Source organism: Lepidochelys kempii, chromosome 1 (genome assembly GCF_965140265.1).
Source record: "Lepidochelys kempii isolate rLepKem1 chromosome 1, rLepKem1.hap2, whole genome shotgun sequence".
NCBI lineage: Eukaryota > Metazoa > Chordata > Testudines > Cheloniidae > Lepidochelys > Lepidochelys kempii.
This window is the reverse complement of record NC_133256.1, coordinates 213,850,231-213,871,427: the sequence shown is the minus strand read 5'-3', so window position 1 is coordinate 213,871,427 and position 21,197 is coordinate 213,850,231. Positions and strand designations below refer to the sequence as shown.

The 21,197-nt window shown below is 45.3% G+C and overlaps 1 protein-coding gene across 1 annotated transcript in view; it reads left to right on the top strand.

The window, feature by feature from the left end:
- LOC140907196 (antigen WC1.1-like) overlaps window positions 1–19,286 on the top strand; it is a 55,349-nt gene extending 36,063 nt beyond the window's left edge. Inside the window, exons 8-18 of the mRNA XM_073332616.1 lie at window positions 2,498–2,812; window positions 3,277–3,591; window positions 4,915–4,977; window positions 5,064–5,378; window positions 5,803–5,838; window positions 6,176–6,313; window positions 13,288–13,380; window positions 14,387–14,458; window positions 16,448–16,537; window positions 17,443–17,595; window positions 18,926–19,286. Coding sequence (XP_073188717.1) covers window positions 2,498–2,812; window positions 3,277–3,591; window positions 4,915–4,977; window positions 5,064–5,378; window positions 5,803–5,838; window positions 6,176–6,313; window positions 13,288–13,380; window positions 14,387–14,458; window positions 16,448–16,537; window positions 17,443–17,595; window positions 18,926–19,044 — 1,709 coding nt within the window. The 3' untranslated portion in view covers window positions 19,045–19,286. The remainder of the gene's footprint in view (window positions 1–2,497; window positions 2,813–3,276; window positions 3,592–4,914; window positions 4,978–5,063; window positions 5,379–5,802; window positions 5,839–6,175; window positions 6,314–13,287; window positions 13,381–14,386; window positions 14,459–16,447; window positions 16,538–17,442; window positions 17,596–18,925) is intronic.
- The last annotated feature ends 1,911 nt before the right edge of the window (window positions 19,287–21,197 follow it).

Genomic DNA, 21,197 nt, shown 5'->3' with positions numbered 1-21,197 from the left:
CCTGTTTTGACCAAGAGTGCCATGGATAGTAGCTCTGGGCTAGATCCCCAAAGGACTTGAGCGTTGCAAGGCCTGACTCCTAGGTGTCTTTCTACCCAATGAGATCCTCAGCCATGAGTCACGCGCCCAGCTTCCCGTACAAGCATGGGGAGAGTTAGACACCTCAGAAGCCAGAAAGCTGAACAGGGAACCACCTAAATTTGCCAGCTGTGAGATGCCAAGGAAAGGAGTAGGGCCTAGATACACAGAGTTATTTAGATGCCTAACTGCCATTGATCTAAGCCTTAGGCACCTGACATACAGGTCAGAGATAGGCACCCATCTTTGCTCAGGACTCTCAACCACAAACTCACTCATGTAAGTCAGGTCAGCTCTCTCATCTCCCAATTTTATCCATAACCCAGTGGTTAAAGCACTCAACTGGTGGGAAAGCACTCAATGTGGGAAATCCATGTTCAAATCCCTGCTCTTCCTGATTTGGAGCAGGGACATGAACACAGGTGAGTGCTCTAGTTACGACAGACTATAGGGTATGCTGGGGTGGGTCTCTCCTGTTGGAAATGTTCCACTTTGTACAAATAATTGGTCACTGAATCAGAGAAAAAGCAAGAGAGTGACTCTAGCCTGGTGGCCAGGGCACTTGCCTGGAATGGGGGAGACTCAATTCCCTGCTTCAATAAATACGTAACGATTTATACATTATGTATTTATAAAGAGGCAGTTAGGTATCTATGTACCTTTGTGGATCTAAGCCTCTGTCACTTAGGAAGTACATCAAAGTTGCTGTTATAATGTGACATTGTTAAGTCCTAATCTTATAACTGTGCAATTTTCCTTCATTTAAAAGGGGAAAAAAGGAATCTGTGATGGGATTTTTTCATTGTTCTTGGTTGTAGATGACAATTGTACAAGAGAATTCTATTATTATTTTTGATGGTATATTATTTAAAGACTCCACAATAAAAGTAAACATAGGACCATACCACTGGTATCCCTGGTATCCTTCAAGTAACATATCCCTATATCATGTACTGTATGTTACTGCACTGAAATCATTTTTCATGCCCATTCCAACTGCAGGGTAACTATGGCACATTAAGGGTCCATTCCTGCTCCAATTGTGTCAGTGGGGACTTCACAGTTAATTTCAGCAGGGTAGATTTGGGCCCTAAGTGTCGGGGACTTTATTGTAGACTCATGCATCCAATTGCCTTTCTTTCCCTGTATTTCTGAAATAAATTGTTATGATGTCTGCTTTTTTTAATCCTCTGGTGTCTCCCCAATTCTATAACAATTTAAAAGACTATTTGTTTTTTGTTAAATTTATTGCCTAATAATTCCTTGAACAACTTGATGCTTATCCTTTAAGAGCAGTTTGAAAATATTCAAACTTTCCAGTAAGGGGTGATTCTGCATACCCTTAGTTTCACTAGTACCTCTTACCCATGTGATGAGTCCCATAAGATAGGCCCTACCAAATTCACAGCTATGAAAAACGTGTCACGGATTGTGAAATCTGGTCTCCCCCTGTAAAATCTGGTCTTTTTGTGTGTGTTTACCCAATACTATACAGCTTTCATGGGGGAGACCAGCGTTTTTCAAATTGGGGGTCCTGAACCAAAAGGGAGTTGCAGGGGGGGCTCAAGGTTATTTTGGGGGGGAGGGTGGTATCGCTCCCCTTATTTCTGTGCTGCCGTCAGAGCTGGGCAGCCCCAGAGCAGCAGCTGTTGGCCGTGTGCCCAGCTCTGAAGGCAGCACCCCACCAGCAGCAGTGCAGAAGTAAGACTGGCAATACCAGACCAGGCCACCATTACTTCTGTGCTGCTGCCTTCAAAGCTGGGTGGCTGGAGAGTGGCTGCTGACTGAGGGCTCAGCTCTGCAGGCAGCAGCGCAGAAATAAGGGTGGCAAAACCACACCATGACATCCTTACTTCTGCGCTGCTGCTGGCGGCGGCTCTGCCTTCAGAGCTGGGCTCCCGGCCAGCAGCCGCCGCTCTCCAGCCACCCAGCTCTGAAGGCAGCGCCGCCGCCAGCAGCAGTGCAAAAGTAAGGGTAGCAGTACTTGCAAACCACCACCACCACCCCCCCCTCCGCCCCAACTCCTTTTTGGGTCAGGACCCCTGTAGTTACAGCACTGTGAAATTTCAGATTTAAATAGCTGAAATAATGAAATTTATTATTTTTAAAATCCTATGACCATGTAATTGACCAAAATAGACCCTGAATTTGGTAAGTCAATACCTATAAGGGTTACTCAGATGAGTAAAGAGTTCAGAATTAGGCCCTTACACTCACTTGGTGTTTATCAAAACTGCTCTGTAAAAATCTTCCTCATTTCCTTACATTACAGGCTTCTTTTCTTTTCTGTGTTTCTTGCAAAGACAGATTTTTAAATGTATTTCAGTATCTCAGCCATTACACTATCATCATTAATTTGACTGGAAGCTGTTCAGCTATTATTATATTGCATGTTAACAACTGGGATTCATCCTTGCAGGAAGCAGGCGGATCAGACTGGTGAATGGGGCAGGTCGCTGTGCTGGGAGAGTGGAGATTTATTACAGTGGCAGCTGGGGGACGGTCTGTGATGATGCCTGGGATCTGTCAGACTCCAATGTCATTTGCAAACAACTGGGATGTGGACATGCCATCAATGCAACTGTCTCTGCTCATTATGGGGAAGGATCCGGGCAGATCTGGCTGGATGATGTGAACTGCTCTGGGAATGAATCCGATCTCTGGGCATGTCCTTCCAGAGGCTGGGGCCAGCACAACTGCAGACACAAAGAGGATGCGGGAATTCTCTGTTCAGGTCTGGTCTGGGAATGCTCTTGTGAACCTGGTTACCAGGCTATTTAATGGAGGGGGAAGATATTTGAGGAGAGAGCTGAGAATGATTGAGACTCTCCCTTGCTGTCTCTCCTCCCAACCTACAGGGATCATGATTAAAAAGTCACCATTTCCCATCGGTTCCCACCCAGGGGTATTGGAAATATCAAAACATTTCTCTAGTGGTGGGAGGGCAGTCACTGCTGTATTGCAGGCATCTGTGTGTGTAACTGCTGGGAAATGGTGACTTTCAAGAGGGGATCTTCTATTTCTAATGGGCTTGTGGTGTCCAGAAGAGTTTCTGATTCTTGGAGTGATTGTTTCTGGCACTTGAATCTGCAAAATAATGCACAGGATTGTTAGGAATCTCTGGGATTTCACTCTTTACACCCCAGTTCTTTTCAGAAACAGATTATTTAAATTCCCTTTTTGTGCATTTCCTTCTAGAATTCACGGATTTGAGGCTGGTGAGCGACAGTGACTGTGCTGGGCGACTGGAGGTTTTCTACAATGGGACGTGGGGCAGTGTTTGCTCCAATCAAATGTCTAGAGTCACCCCAGCAATTGTCTGCAAACAGCTGAACTGTGGGGATGAAGGGCAGCTTGCAAGAGACTTGGCATATGGAGCAGGTTCTGGTCCCACATGGCTGGACCATGTTTCATGCAGTGAGCAGCACAGGTCCCTTTGGCAGTGCCCGTCAGGCCTGTGGAAACAGCACTCCTGTGATAACCGAGCAGAAGAGACCCATATTTCTTGCAGTGGTAATTTTGAAACTGTCTGCACGCACGCACACATGCACCCTCTACGTGTTTAATTCATTGAAAGTGTGTGATTACTTTTCAGAATAGACAGTTTTACATTCTCAGCAGTGACACAGACATATTTTCATTGTCCATTCTAGGAATGAGAATGAGGCCCATGGAAAACAAACTGGGGAATTAGTTATTTATACAAGCTGTGTGGTACACAGTGTAATCACCTAGTGAGAGCTCACAAATGCCTCCTATTAGCTAGCATCATTTGGTAATCTCTGTGGTTATCCTTTGGGGCTAAAGAATCAGAGATGGGCCCAGTGTCAGTGACCAGGACATAGGCGGTTGTGGTGAGTGGTTGGAGCAGGAGTCAGGTACAATGGGTAGAGCAGGAGCTGGTAGTCGGAACTCGGAGCCAAGGGTCAGAGCCAAAGTCAGAAGTCAGGAATCAGAGGTGAGAGTCAGGACTGGGTTACCTGGAGCAAGGCAAGGCCGGGATAAGTCTGCAGTGAGAGCAAGAGCAAGGCTGGGACCAAGGCAGGAGCACAAGGTATTGCAGCTGTGGGAAATGCTTTGAGCAGTCACTGAATGGCTACTGTGGCTGCTGGATTCAAGAGCTGCGCTGCAGACCCTTCCCACCAATCAGGCAACCCACTACAGGCCAGCTGCACTTGTTAGGCTGCCTGGAGACTGCTCTGCTTCAGGTGCTGATTCCTGAAACTCTGCCTGTGACATCTGGGTCAGGATCAGAATTCCCCAAAAGTGTGTCTGTGTGTAGGTATGATGGGGGTGCTCTATTCACCACAATATGGTGCCTCCTCCTGGTTGTCCTGCTTGCCAGGTCAGCGCCTCTCCCCATGCTTGCAAACCATCCCTCCATCTTGTCTCTCTGTCTGCAGCTGCTCTCTTGATCCAGGAGCCGCTGTGGTCTCTTTGTGACTCAGCCCTCCAGCTGGGTCACTATTGTGGTTTGCACTTCTGGGCGAGGGGAGTCTCTTCTCCCAAACAGGCTTAGCCAGTCTTCCTATGGTGCCACTTCCCCAGTGGCTGGTTGGGGAATCTGGGCCCCGGCTCTACTCTGGGCTCTGGCTGAGGGACCCTCTAGTCAGCAGTCATTCCGTACTTTGCTGCATTTCCCTAAGCACTTGCCTAATATTCTTGCTATCTCTTTGTTCTCTGTGTCGACCAGCTTTCCCACTACCTCCTCCTGGGGATTTAGATTTAAGCTTATGAAATTGCTGTAATTTAGAGGTTTAATATACCGATAACCCTACTCTCTCCTACATCCCACACACTTCTCAGTCTGTTCATGTCATAATTTTCTATCCATAGGAATAAAAGAAAAATCACCTCAGACCCTGTTTAGCGAATGCCCGAACTCTACAAGCTGCACAGGTATCTCTGCTTCTCACTGTCTCACTCTTGGTCCCGAAGGACTTTCCCAGCTGTCCCAGTAACATGTGAGGTTTCTGCATTTCCAGACCAGGAGAAGTTACACGTCGTGGGAGGAGAGGACAGATGCTCAGGGAGAGTGGAGGTTTGGTACCATGGCTCCTGGGGAACAGTTTGTGATGACTCCTGGGACATGGCAGATGCTAAAGTTGTGTGTGAACAACTGGGCTGTGGATCTGCTGTATCTGCCCTGGGCGAGGCTGCATTCGGTGAGGGGACTGGTCCCATCTGGGTGGAGAAGTTGAATTGCAGAGGGACAGAGTCATCTCTCTGGGACTGTCCTGCCAAGCCCTGGGGTGAGAGTAACTGTGATCATAAGGAAGATGCTGCTGTTAATTGTTCAGGTGAGTGACAGGAGATGGTTCTGCTTCATGCTGTAATTTTCGCAGAAGGGATGGATACAACTGCCTCCCCGCCTTGGTCACAGGGCAGGCCCTCCCATCTCCTGTGTGCAGGAGCATCATGGATTCTGTGAGGTGGAATCTTTGTTGGGTAAGATTGGCTAAGGCATCAGCCCACATAGCCCTTGTATCCATCATAGGTCCCAATGTGCTGGTTTGTTACTAGTGTTCTCAGCACAGGGGACTTAAGTTGGGCCCAAAATCTCTGTCATACAGGCCCTATGCTCCTGTGCAGGAGTTTCTGGGAATCAGAACAGGTCACAGCTGGAGACCCCCCAGGGACTCTCAGAGGGCCCATTCTCCTGGTAACAAACACGTCACCTCCCCCTTACTCCAGACTCTAACTCTCCTCCCTTTTCCTTTACAGGTGTGACAGAGACGACAGATTCACTGACTAGAACAGGTAAAACATCTATCCCCTTCCTTATCAAGGGTTAAATTTACCTGGTGCTGGGTCACAGAGGAGGAACTGCAAGCTGCAGCCTGAGGAAAGGAGTTCCTTTCCACGGCCTGTGAAATCTATGGGTGAATGATACCCGGGTGCTGGGCAGGACTCCAGCTGACAGGGCAGAGCCCATGATTTAAACAGCAGTCTGTGAGCTGCCCCCATGGCACACAGACTGTATCCCAGCCTGTTACCCTGGTCTCATGAGCCATGCAATGAGTGACTGGGGAGCTCCCTGGGGCCTCCCCTGACTCTCATGATAATCTCTCTCTGTTGCATGTTCATTTCCATCCAGCTCCCCCGCGCCGCCCTCCAACCAACAGTGGGAGAGTCACGGTGCCCGTGGTCATCTGCATTATCCTGGGGGCCCTGCTCTGCCTGGTCTTAATCATCCTGGGGGCGCAGGTGCGAAGTGCCAGGGCAGAGCGCAGAGGTGGGTCCTGCTTGGTGTCACTGTGTGAAATGCCTCTGAAATAGCAGGCGGAGCTGTGCCTATGGGGGGTGGGGCGTTGGCAGTGTAATGGAAGGCTAAACTGTATTATACTGTTCGGCTACAAGGTGGCGCTGTGTGTCGCAATTTATTTAAACTAACCTCAGCCATGCCATGAAGAGAATTAAAGGGATCTTATAGAGAACACATCTGGCGTGAATCTATCTAGGAAGGAAGCTCTATAGCCGGTCCATCAGTGGTACAGAAGCCTGACCAGCTAATAGCAGCCCTGCCACCTACTTGTAAAGGGTGTACATGACATGGTGTCCAAAGTTCAGCAGTTCCAGAGTAGAACAAGAACAGATGGAAAACAGCAACAGAAGTTACATGCAGAAGGAACAGCAACAAAAGTTGCAGACAGAAAAAAAAAAAAGAACAGAGGTTGCAGGATCTCATCAATATCCCTCTCTTCATTGCCCCAGACAACTTCAGCTTAGATAAACCTTCACAGTGGACAGATGAGAAGCAGCATTTTGCAAGATTTCAAATTGCTACAAAATTCTGTAAGGAAACTGAAGGTATACAAGTATACTCTTTAATTTATGCTATGAGGAAGCAGGCAGAGCATAACTTTAAATCCTATGATTTTAATCAAGACAGCCATGAAGACAACCATGAAAGGGTTTTGGATAAGTTTAATGCATACTTTATACCTCAGAGAAATGTGGTTTATGAAAGTGCATGTTTTCACCAGAGAATTCAAGGACTAGGGGAAAATGTTGAATGGTTTATTAGAGCTCTGCATGCATTGGCTGAAAACTGTGATTTTGGAACAGCAAAATATGAAAATATCAGAGACAGGCTAGTAGTGGTTATTGGGTTAACAGATAAAAATCTTTCACAGCAGCTACAGTTAAAAACAGACTTCACCCTACACACTGCTATTCAAAAAGAAAAGCAGTCTGAGCTGATTAGACAGCAAAACCCAGAGCAACTTGCCAAACTTGAAAAACAAGAAACTAGCTTAGAAGCTGTTAATAAATGCAAGTAATTACCATAAGACTGCTTAGGTAAGGAGACAGAACTCCCAGGCTAAGAAGGTTGAAATCTAAGCAATTACAAAAGCCTTATAGCCCAAATGCATGAGATAAGGACAAATTCATATCCCAAGAGATGAGGAATGTCCACCCAAAGGCTCAGGGTATAATAAATGCACAAAACATGCACATTTTGCTGTTGTTTGCTGCATCAAAGTAGTCAGGGAGTTGATTCGTATTACAATCAAGAGCCATTGTTTCTGAGATCTATAATGTGTAGGGCCCTACCAATTTCACGGCTGTGAAAAATGTGTCACAGACCGTGAAATAAACCCTTCCCCATGAAATCTGATCTCCCCCTTGCAGCTGAGAGCACCCCAGCACCCTCGCTGGGCTGGGAGGGAGACGACTTGTCCTTCCCCTGCACATCCGCTCTCTCTCTCTCAGGGGCAGATCAGACCCACCTCGGAGTGTTTCCTCCTACTGCAGGAAGCTCCAGTTCTGGAGGTTCCTGCAGCTGGAGGAGACTTGTAGAGGTGGATCCAATATCCCCCTGCTCCTGAGAGTGCCCCAATCGGGGGACTCCTAGCTGCAAGTCCATGCTAGGCTGGGGAGGGACAGGACTTGTCCTTCCCTTGCATGGCAGCTCTGGGGCTGGGGGGAGCAAGGGAGATCAGACCCACTTCAAGGTATCTTTTGGGTTCGGTCCCCCATGATTACAACACCATAAAATTTCAGATGTAAACAGCTGAAAATGAGAAATTGACCAATTTGAAAACCCTGTGGCCATGAAATTTATCAAAATAGACCTTGAATTTGGTAGGGCCCTAATCATGTGTGAAGATATGGAGCCTGTCTGGAGAGTGAAACTGAATATTCAGAGAAAGGCTGTTGACTTTAAAATTGACTCAAGAGCAAATGCCACAGTCATCTCAGAAGGAACTTAAAATAACCTTCAGCCCATCCCAGAGCTGAAGTAACCTGACACAGCTCTGACTAGCCTTGGAGGCATTCTGATTGCATGGGACAGTTTACCACAGAAACAACTTACCAATACAAAAGCTTTGCATTCAGAGTGCATGTGATCAAAGTATCAAAGGTCAACAACCATCTCCGCCTCAGTGTGGCAGCCATGATGGGCCTAGTGAGAAAGGTGGAAGAGCTTCACAAAGGATTTGTTGATACTGGATTTTTGAAAGGCGATCCAGTAGAAATAAACTCAGGAGACAATGCTGAACTATACAGTGTACAAATATCAGACAGAACTTGGAAGAAGCTAGCTGCAGGTTTATGCAAATTCAAAGGACATCATTCCTTGATTGTAGTGGACTATTTTTCCCAGTATATAGAAATAATGTACTTGAAAGACAAAACATTTCACAGTGTTATCGAAAAACTACAATTCACTTTTGTTTATTTCGGTATTCCAGAACAACTAGTGATAAACAATGGACCACAATTCACTTCAGGAAAATTCATTCTAAACAAAATATGAGTATGATCATATTACTAGCAGTCCACATTACCCACAAGCAAATACAGAGGCTGAAAGAGCTGTACAGACAGCCAAAAAATCCTGCAATAGGAAGAGCCATTCCTTGCTCTTCTGAGTTACAGATCAGCATAAATAGCAGCTACTGGATCTGGTCCAGAACAACTCCTGATTGGAAGACAACTCAGAACTACTGTTTCAAGTTTAGAAAGGAATCTATCTCCAAAGTGGCCAGACGTGAACAGCATAGCCAATTGGATTAAAAAAGTAAAAAAAGAGCTTAACAACACTTTTACAACAGTTGTCACTCAGTAAGAGAACTACTGTGTCTAGAAACTGGTGACAATTTTGTGCCATAAGAACATAAGAATGGCTATAATGGATCAACCAAAGGTCCATCTAGTCCAGTATCCTGTCTTCCAACAGTGTCCAATGCTAGGTGCCCCAGAGGGAATGAACGGAACAGGCAACCAAGTGATCAATCCCCTGATGCGCACTCCCAGCCTCTGGCAAACAGAGGCTAGGGACACCATCCTTGCCCATGGAATTTATCTAGTTCTTTTTGGAACCCTGTTATAGACTTGGCCTTCACAACATCCTCTGGCAAAGAGTTCCACAGGTTGACTGTGAGTTGTGTGAAGAAATACTTCCCTTTGTTTGTTTTAAACCTGCTGCCTATAAACTTCATTTGATGACCCCAAGTTCTTGAGTTATGAGAAGAACTAAGTAACACTTCCTTATTTACTTTCTCCACACCAGTCATGATTTTATAGACCTCAATCATATCTCCCACTTAGTTATCTCTTTTCCAAGCTGAAAAGTCCCAGTCTTATTAATCTCTCTTCATATGGCAGCTGTTCCGTAGCCATAATAATTTTTGTTACCCTTTTCTGTACCTTTTCCAATTCCAATATATCCTTTTTGAGATGGGGTGACCGCATCTGCACACCGTAGTCAAGATGTGGGGATACCATGGATTTATATAGAGGCAATATGATATTTTCTGTCTTATTATCTACCCCTTTCTTAATAATTCCTAAAATTCTGTTTGCTTTTTTGACTGCCACTGCACATTGGGTGGATGTTTTCAGAGAACTATCCACAATGAATCCAAGATCTTTCTTGTGTGCTATCAGCTAATTTAGACCCCATCATTGTATACGTATAGTGGGGAGTATGTTTTCCAATGTGCCTTACTTTGCATTTATCAACATTGAATTTCATCTGCCATTTTGTTGCCCAGTCACCCAGTTTTGTGAGCTCTTCGCAGTCCTCTTTGGACTTAACTATCTTGAATAGTTTTGTATCCTCCTCAAATTTTGCCACCTCACCATTTACCCCTTTTTCCAAATCATTTATGAATATGTTGAATAGTACTAGTCCCAGTACAGACCCCTGGGGACAGCACTATTTACCTCTCTCCATTCTGAAAACTGACCATTTATTCCTACCTTTTTGTTTCGTTTCTTTTAACCAGTTACCGATCCACGAGAGGACCTTCCCTCTTATGTCATGACAGCTTACTTTGCTTATGAGCCTTTGGTGAGGGACCTTGTCAAAGGCTTTCTGAAAATCTAAGTACACTATAACCACTGAATCCACCTTGTCCACATGCTTGTTGACGCTCTCAAAGAATTCTAGTAGATTCGTGAGGCATGATTGCCCTTTAGAAAAAACATTTTGACTCTTCCCCAACAAATCATCTGTGTCTGATAATTCTGTTCTTTACTAACATTTCAACCAGTTTGCCCAGTACTGAAGTTAGGCCTGTAATTGCCAGGATCACCTCTGGAGCCTTTCAAAAAAATTGGTCTCACATTAGCTATCCTTCAGTCATCTGGTGCAGAAGCTGATTTAAATGATAGGTTACATAGCCCTGTTAACAGTTCACAATTTCACATTTGAGTTTCTTTAGAACTCTTGGGTGAATACTACCTGGTCCTGGTGATTTATTACTGTTTAGTTTATCAATTTGTTCCAAAACCTCCTCTAATGACACCTCAACCTGGGACAGTTCCTCAGATTTGTCACCTAAAAAGAATGGCTCAGGTTTGGGAATCTCCCTCACATCCTCAGCCATGAAGACCGACGCAAAGATTTTATTTAGTTTCTCCACAATGGCCTTATCATCCTTGAGTGTTCCTCTAGCATCTCAATTGTTCAGTGGCCCCCACTGGTTGTTCAGCAGGCTTCCTGCTTCTGATGTACTTTAAAAAAATGTTGCTGTTACTTTTTGAGTCTTTGGCTACCTGTTCTTCACATTCTTTTTTGGCCTGCCTACTTGTATTTTTACATTTCACTTGCAGAGTTTATGCTCCTTTCTATTTTTCTCACTAGAATTTAACTTCTACTTTCTCAAGGATGCCTTTTCGCCTCTCACTGCTTCTTTTACTTTGTTTAGCCATGGTGGCATTTTTTTGGTTCTCTTACTTTGTTTCTTAATTTGGGGTATGCATTTAAATTGAGCCTCTATTATGGTGTCTTTAAAAAGTTGCCATGCAGCTTGCAGGGATTTCACTTTTGGTGCCGTACCTTTTAATTTCTGCTTAACTAACTTCCTCATTTTTGTATAATCCCGCTTTCTGAAAATAAATGCTACCATGCTGGGCTGCTGTGATGTTTTCTCCACCAAAGGGATATTTAATTTAATTATATTATGGTCACTATGGACCAAGCAGTCCAGCTATATTCACCTCTTGGACCAGTGCTCCACTTAGGGCTAAATAAAAAAGTGCCCCTCCCCTTGTGGGTTCCAGGACTAGCTGCTCCAAGAAGCAGTCATTTAAAGTGTTAAGAAACTTTGTCTCTGCATCCCAGCCTATGGTGGCATTTACCCAGTCAATATGGGGATAGCAGCTGTTGGATGTGGTCCAGTACAACTCATGATGGGAAGAAAACTCAGAGCTACAGTTCCAACTTTAGAAAAGAATCTATCTCCAAAGTGTTCAGCCATGAAGAGAGTAGCCAAATTGGATAAAAAGACAAAAAGAGCTTAGGAACACTCTTAAAACAGATGTTAGAGAATTGTGGAGTCTAGAATCTGGTGACTGTGTTCATGCCAAATTGGGTGGAGGAAAAGAATGGACAACTCCAGCTGTCTCAAAGAAAAATAATTTGGTACCCAAATCACATGTGATTGTGACCAACAGTGGAGAGTTCAACAGAAACCATCAATACCTACAGTTTATTCTTCAGAAACAACAATCAACAAACCAAACTCTACAGATGGTGGATGCATAACAAGAAGAAGATTCAAGGATTCCAAGCCAACTGTAGCCAGTTATTGCAACTAATGTACAGCCGGATGACCATGCTGTTATGTGCTTGGGTCGGGTAATTAGAAAACAAGTACGATTGAGAGACACTTAATAGACTGATTCATACTGACCTACAATGATAGCATGACAGTTTAAATTTTGTAAATGGTAGGAATGTAGAACTTAGGGTATGTCTACACTACCCACCGGATCGGCGGGCAGCGATTGATCCAGTAGGGATCAATTTATCGGGTCTAGACTAGACGTGATAAATCAACTCCCAAGCGCTCTCCCATTAACTCCTGTACTCCACTGCCGCGAGAGGCACAGGCAGAGTCGATGGGGGAGCAGCAGCAGTCGACTCACCGCGGTGAAGACACCACGGTAAGTCAATCTAAGTATGTCGTCTTCAGCTACCTTATTCACATAGCTGAAGTTGTGTAACTTAGATCGATCCTGCCCTCTAGTGTAGACCAGGGCTTAAAGTGGAATACTTAAAGGTATATTTAACTGTATTATACTGTTCAAACACTAGGTGGCACTGTGTGTAACATAAGTTGTTTCAGCTATCATCAGCTATATCTGTCAGAGTATTAAAAGATCTTATGATGTACACAAGCAGCGAGTATCTCTCTGGAAGGGAAGCTCTGTAGCCAGTCATGCTAGTACCTGAAACCTAGGTGGCATAACAATTAGCAGTGAAAGCTGCTTGCTCAGGTGTGTTTACTCATGCAGTGCTGCAATCACACCTCCAGATTGCAGTGTGGATGAACCCTTATGTAGATAGCACTTTGCATTGTTAAAGCACTGCACAATAGTAGCTAATTATTCCCCAGATAGTCTCTAGGCAGTACATAAATATGTAAGTACTGTTTTGCCCATAGGTGTAAGCACCAGGATGGAAGAGGTATGATTTTGGGTGGTACTAGGAGTTGCAGGACAAATTTATCAAGGGACCATAAAGGCTGAATATCAAAATAAAATTAATGACAGTGAAATACCCAATGGAACAAACATCAAAGGGGCATAGTCCCTGTCATCTGGGAAGTTCAAATCTAGATTGGACAGAGCAGTGGGAATGTGCTGTAGGGACCAGTCCTGCGCTGGGCCCAGGAGGAGGGGCTGGATGATCTCATAGGGTTTCCCATCCCTAGTTTCTAACTCTGTGTGGACCCTGCCCTTTGTTTTCAGACTCCAGAAGATCCCTGGACCCTTTCTCTGAGGCTGTGTATGAGGAAATTGATTATAACCTGATGAGAAAGAAGCAGATATTCGGTCGCTCAGGTCTGTGTGTCATTCCTAACAGGGAGCAAATCTCCAATGCACTTTCCATCCTAATACTCTTGACTCAGAGATAAATATCTGCAGCCTTCCACCCTGTGAGTCCTGGATGGCTGCAGGCACTGAGTCTGTGGAGAGATCTGCCAGTTACTGGACTCGAATGAGTTTCCTCCCAAGCAGACTCTTCTAGCCCCATTCTGAGGACAGTCGGTCCCATCTGTACATCCTATAGCCTTGAAGGGTAACTAGTTATGGGTCAGCAACCTGTCTGTTTACACCATTTTGACTCAATATCAATCAATTGGGAAGATTCTGCTCTTAGTTTAGCACATTGTCAGGCTCTCTGAGCATGGTCAGTGTGTCTCCTTGAGGCTACTTCTGAGATCCATATTCTTCTATTTACTAAGAGCGGGAGTAGACCACAGGCTTTGACCCTTGGAGGGACATGGTCTACTCTGGCAGCAAGGCAGGGGAGGGGAAATATCTTGCTTAACAAAGTGGGAGTCACGTCCATGGCTGTGGAGGTCTGGACCTTCCAAAGACCAGCAGCCTCAGCCATGATTTTCTGCTGGACCAGGCCATGAAGTAGCAACATTCAGGAGGAGGGAAAAAAACATTCCTCTCTAAACAGATTCTTACAGCCTGAGTGTGAATGAAAACAGGCTCCCCAGTTAATGAGAGTGATTCAAATGAAACCCACAGCAGTTGAGGATCCCATGTTAAAGCGCTCACTCAGTCCCTCCCTCGCCTCATGAGGTCAATATGGCTGTTCCCAGCATCTTCCCAGTCTGATTTTATCCACCCCAAAGCCACATTTCCCACAAAAAAAATGGATATTTCTCTTGGAAAGTCAGCACCAGTTGCTGTGAATTCAACATCTTCTCTAGAAGGAGCAAAATACCAAGACCATAAATCCTGCTCCAGGACCTGGAAGCATTGCCCATCAGCCAATTTCTCTGCTGTCACTGTGATAACATCCCATTTACCATCTCTCCAGTCTCCTTTTCAGATGATTCAGTGGCGAAGCTGCAGTATTACACCGGGGATAGTGAGGGGGAAAAAGATTCTGCATCAGAAGAAGGTAACAAGGGAGGGGGGTGAATACAAAGACAGACACCCACATCTAGGTGGGGAATTTAAATTCCACATCAAAGATTTGTGTCCAAACTCTTAATGGAAATGTATGATCAAATCCTGACCCTTTCTCTGCATAGCTCATGGTGCCCTCCCCCAGGGTAGAAACTGAAGAGAATAGGACAGAGAAATATTCACTTGGCATGTAAGAATCTGAATTTAACAGCTGGCACCTATCACTAAACAGTTCCTGATCTGTGCCCCATGATCTTAGCCCTCTGCCTCTCCAGCATGAGCATGTAGCCCATGTCACATTCTGCCCCTTATAAGGTAAGAGACTTACTCCTGTGGGAATTCTGCGCCAAAAGATTAAAAATTATGCACACAATATTTTAAAATTCTGCAAAATTCTGCATATTTTATTTGTCAAAGTAACACAATATAATCACACCATTTAAATTATATGCTGACAAATATTTCGAAATAAATTACCAAAGTAATTGAAAAGCATGTGATTATATTGTTATTGTGTTACTGTGTTATTTTGACAAATAAAATATGAACTTTACACAATTTTAATTTTTTTTTTGGTGCATAGTTCCCTCAAGAGTATCAGGGTTCTGTGTTGCGCAATCTGGATGCAAGCAGCTTGGTGGGGGGTCTGAGTGCGATCTAGATGCACAGAGGCTTGGTGTGGGGTTCTGGGTGTAGGGGTAATGGGACTCTGCAGGGGAGTCCCAATGAAGATGGTTAGGGCTCAGTGGAGCGGGGGTCTGGGTGATGGGGGAGTGGGGCTTGGTGGGGTGGGGGGGTCCAGGTGCAACTGGTTGGGGCTCAGTGGGATGAGGGTCCGGGTGTGGATAGGACAAGAAGCAATGGGCTCCCAGTGCAGGGGATGAGGCTCAGAGGGGGTGGGGATTTGGGTGCAGAGGGGGCTCAATGGGGGATTCTGGGTGAAGGGAGGTCTGTGTGAGGGGGGGCTCTTGATGCAGGGGGTGAGGCTTGGGGGGTGTGGATTTGCTTTCAGGGGCTTGGTTGGGGGGTTCTGGGTGCAGGGGGGAGGGGTCACTATACAGGGAGTTGCTCCCCCGTCCTCCCATCCCACTCATCTGCCCATCCCCCCTGCAACCAATACCCCAACACACACACTGAACCTCATTCCCCCCCACACCTGGACCCCCCACCCCACCCAGCTTCATCTCCTGCATCTAGACCCCTCCCCTCCAAGTCCCACCTCCAACCACGGTGCAGTTTTCTGCAGCCAGGGGAAGTTTCTGGGGGTTGATCTGACCCAGCTCCAGCTGCTCCATGTAGGGGAAAGGGAGGTAGAACTCCATCTCCTTCGTCCTCCTCCTCCTCTCCCCGCCACCCAGCTGGGACTAACATCCCTGGTCGGCCGTGGAATCCCCAGACACACCCCCCACCCCCAAAGTGATTTGCCTCTCTGACAGCTGACTGAAGAGACAAGCCTGAGCTCTGCTGCGGAGAAGTGAGTGAACACTGGTGCAGTTTCTCATTGCTTCCCCACAGAAACCATTTTCTGCAGAAAGTAAAGAGAATCTGTGGGGGTGTTTTTCTGCACGCTCGCAGGAGCACAGAATTACCCCAGGAGCAGAGACTTTAAAGCATGTCTTTATAGAGTTCAGTTTGATTCACAACTGTTGTGTCTGGTGTGGCAGCTTCTGTCTTCCAATATGTCCAGGGTTAGTGCCTCACCAGCACAGATCTGGATCCCATTGAAGCGCATGACAAAGTTGCTATTGGATACAGTAGGACAGGGCTGGGCCCTTCTTATTTATGAGGAACTAAAGGTGGCAAAATTCCTGTTTCATACACTGTCCATGACTTTGACCCTGGCTCACCCTGTGACTTCTCCTACAAACTCCATGATAAACAGCCCAAACTCCAAGGCAACAGGTCTTTAATGGGGAACTAAAAACCTACTGGGGAAATGGGTGTGTTCAGGAGATGCTGAGTGTGCTGTTTGCTGTTCCAGAGGGAGCTTTCCCTGGTGGTTCTCAGTTGGATTACGATAATGTGGAGGAACCTGCATTAAGCGACATTCCCCGGACTCCAGACGGTCAAGGTGAGCAGTGAATCCAGCTCCTGAAAACATTACTCCATGGCTACTGCTGCTCCACCCCCCTTCATTTTCTAGTCTGCTCTTTGATCCTGAGCTCAGGGCTGGGAAGAATTAACCAGACTAGCCTGGCTGGAGCCAGAGATGGGCATTCCACAATTAACAGCTCCCCTCAAATAACACAAGTATGTAGGGGCAAAATTAGAGAGCCCAAGGCACAAAATGAGATTAAATTAACTAGAGACATAAAGGGTAACAAGACAATGTTATACAAATATATTAGGAACAAGAGGAAGACCAAGGACAGGGTAGGCCCATTACTCAATGGGGGCGGGGGGGGGACAATAATAGAAAATGTGGAAATGGCTGAAGTGCTAAATGACTTTTTTGTTTCAGTTTTCACCAAAAAGTTTAGTTCCAAATGGACATCTAACATAGCTCAGTGGTTTGAGTATTGGCCTGCTAAACCCAGGGTTGTGAGTTCAATCCCTAAGGGGGCCATTTAGGGATTTGTGGCATAAATTGGGGATTGGTCCTGCTTTGAGCAGGGGGTTGGACTAGATGATCTCCTGAGGTCCCTTCCAATCCTGATATTCTATGATTCTATGAATAGTAAATGCCAGTGAAAATGAGGTAGGATGAGAGGCTAAAATAGGGAAAGTACAAGTAAAAAATTACTTAGACAAGTTAGATGTCTTCCAGTCACCAGGGCCTGATGAAATAGTCCCTTGCACTCTTTTAACTCTAAGCAGTCTGGCAGGATAATATCAAACAGGTAAACTGAGGTGTATATTACATTCATAAGAAATAATATACATAAATCCCTTGTTCTCCACACCTCGCATCTAGTTTATTTCTCTATTCAGTGGAAAGCCCCTTTTCATTATGATTAATTACCATCTTTATTTTAGAGGTCCCTGCCCTGCCTGGAGGTGCCCCATGGGACGGTTATGATGAAGCCAGAGAAGTTTCTAACACTGAAGATGACCCTGCTTCTGGACCGAGTGCCCAGGAAGTCACTGGGGCCCATGAGGACAGTGACAGGAACAGAGATGATCAGACTGGTGAGTGGGGAAATGCAATGTTGCCAATTGTCACAATTTTTTTCATTAGCCCCATGATGTTTGTTTTTCTAAAAGTTTCAGTTTCTAGAGTTTAACTTAAAGACTCAGAAACCACAAGACAAAACTGAGAAACGAACCAAAAAATTGTTTAAATCTCATTATTTGTAAGCCAAACTCAAGATATTTGAGGCCTGACCACTCATTTCTGAACACTTGGGGTTGGCAATGCTGGAAAGGTCTATGTTTCCCAGTGATTGATCCACAGGAACAATCTCCAGGTGGGAATGTGTGTTATGCAGCAAGGAAGCGACCCTGGCCAAAGCGATGGTTGTGAGGAGTCTCTTCTCCCTGTCTCTGTAAGCAGACACGTTTGAGATAGAAATTCCAGATGGGATTGTTGGGCCTGTGTATTGGGATCTCTGTTGTGGTTACTCACCTGGAAGAGCCTCTACTGGCCACTAGAGGTCACTGTCACTGCACTGAAATACAGTTATTGGTAAACTCCCAGGTGTATCCCCACCCTGACCTTTACTAAGCAGAGTTAAATGGACTTAAACCAAGAAAGAGAGAAGATTTCCTAGATAAGGTCCCTAATCCTACAAATACTAGATCCCATCTGTTACTCTACTCATATGAATAGTCTCACTGACTTTAGTGGGACTGTCCAAATCAGCAGAGTTACATGTGACCACTGGCAGGATCACAACCAAAGTTCCTTTCCCCAAACCAGGTATCAGTGCCCTGGATAGAAATGGGAAGAGCAGGGCCCTGCTGTGGGGTTGGTTACTGGCCCAGCTTCAGGTTTGAAATCACTTTCTTCTATATGTAAATATTCCTTTTAGGATAGGATCAGACCTGGGGCCCAGGGATGAAATGTGCATTTATTTGGTCTTGATGGCAATAACATGCAAACAAGCATTGTGTGGGAAGATGAGATCTATGAGGTCCAGGCATGTCCTTTGGGATAGGGCCCCCAACCTACTCCAGCCACGAGGTCTCTGCTGGCGTGTGGTCCCTTAGGGACTATATCAGCTGTCAGCAGTTACAGCAGCACCTACTGGTCTATCAGGGAGTTGTCACCAGCTCACTGCCATCCCCACACTTCTCCTGCACCGGGGAGGTCTCAGCACAGAGAGAATCTGTTCCCACGTGTTTTCTTTGAAGAACAGAGAGAGAGATAATGGATTAAACTTGTCAGAGGCCCACTCAGAGGAACTGGGGGCAGGGGCTGATTCACAGCCCATACTGTACGTTGCCCACCCATTATGTGAATGCACATGGGTGGAGAATGGATACATTGACTATAATGTGACCTCTTTGCTATTTTCAGGCTGGAGTCTGCACTCGCTAAGAAGTGAAGGGGCCTCTGGGGCTGAGAGGGATGCCCTGTCCCCACCTCCTCATGACCTGGGTTATGATGACGTTGATATTGGCACCTCTGGGACATGAATATAAGAATGGCTGAGTTCAGATCAAATATCCTGTGAGGATGTAAATGCTGTATGGTTAGACTCTTTCTGTCCCAAATGTTCATTCACCCATGGGGGGTATCAGAGAAAATCCCTGCCTGGGAACTACTTCAATCAGCTTTTTTTATTGCATTTGGTTTAGATGCAAGACATGTAAGTGTGACTGAGACAGGGGCTGTGATTTCCCCTGTAACTTCCCATTGATCAGTCAGTCTGGAACTTCCCTGCTTTTTTGTTCCTAACATTTCTTCATTGTGAATTTTTGCTTTTTCTTATTAAACCCTTTTTGAAGATCTGTTCCAGGGCTGATGTTTCTCTCGTGAGATCTGTTGGGTGGCTCCATGGGGACCAGCAGGGAGAGAGGATGGAGACTGAATCACCAAAACGTAATAATGTTAAAATGTCACTTCTCAGGTATCGCGGGCTCTAGGATGGGGCACTGCACTGAGAGTGAATGTTCTGTCAGGGGTGCGGTAACAGTGAGAAACCCAGCAACAAAATATTCCTAACTCCAGAGAGGGCCCTAACCCCCAATCCAGACTCCAGACTTTCCTCTGAAATCCAGGAGGATAAATGGGAGGTTATTTACAGGTACCTTAATGCACGTGCACGCGCACACACACACAAGTACGCACGATTAGTGAAAAGAGCTCCTAACCTCTTCTCTGCCCTACAAATTCTGATACTATACCCATCACTGTGGCACCAGAGCGTCTTAAAGAGATGCATTAAGTGGCATAATTTTCTTCCATCACATGTGGTTCGTTCTCCATCCCTCCCCCTGGGAAAAATGTGCATATGGATTTTTATGGAGGGTTATTTGTGGTTTTATTTTATGACCTGCTATGAGCTTACATTAGTGAAGGCAGGTTTTAGAAGGTCATTTTCACGTGGAACAGAAAGAGGGTTCAGGTGATTTTGTGATCCTGTCGGAGTTGGGTCCAGAGTCTCGGATCAACCACCGAGAAAACTGTCTCCTGAACAAATGAGCTTCCTCTGGCAGGAGACAGCTCCACTATGCCTGAGGGACAATCTTTCTTTCCTTTGTCACAGGCCCAAATCCTAAAGGCTCAGATCTTCAGAGGCATTTAGGCGCCCTAACGTCCATTGATTTCAATGGAACTTAAATACCTCTGCAGACCTGGGCCTAAGTGCCTTGAAGTTAAGGACTGAGACGTGATATTCTAAGAGAAGTTTGAAATGCTTTGTTTTAGATAAGGTTAGATTTTCTCACCTTTGTTTAAAGAAGGCATCTTTGTACCATTTTCACTCTTATGTTGCATGGTGCATTGTGGGTGTGGCACATCGTGGTGGTGTGTGTTGGTATCTGCGTGGTGGTGGTGTGTTATGTGTTTTGTATGGGATCTGTGATGGTGGGGTGTTGCATGTGATGGTGCATGTGTCTGATGGTGAGGTGTTTGTATGTTGTGTATGTGTTTGGTGTGATGTGGATGATGTGTGGTAAAGGATTGTGTTGGGTGTCTATGTGTGACTGTGGATATGATATGTTGTGTGGTGCAATTTAAAAGTAAAAAATGTAAAATGAAACATTTTAATAATTTCCTCTCAGAAATGTTCACAAAATCAATACTTCCTTCAAAGTGTTTCAATTTTCTGATGGGGAAAAAAAACCATTCCATTGGAAAAAAATGCAACTAGCTTTCCTGGTTCTCTTTCTAAAAGATACGCTTTAGCTGGGCCAGAAATGATGGGCTTGATGTCAGAATTACTGGGTGAAATCTGTGCTATTCAGGAGGTCAGACTAGATGATCATAATCGTCCTTTCTAAGCCTTGAAAGTCAAATATGAATCTCTCTTGTGAGATAACCCATCAAGGTACACACACCCTCAACAGAAATATACACAAGTAAATAAGCATCCTGGCTACATTTTAAAATATCAAGCAACTGAACTATCTAGGTACTCTTATGGCCACCGTCACTGTAATATCTGAGCACCTCCCAGACATTCATCAGTTTTCCCTCACAACAACCCTGTGAGTCACATAAATGTCACTATCCCCAGTGTACAGGTGACGAGCTGAGCCACAGAGAAATGGGTAACTTAGCCATATGTGATGCTTCAGGGTTCACCCAGGCCAGTAAGGGGTTCAATCAACACCTGCCTTGCATC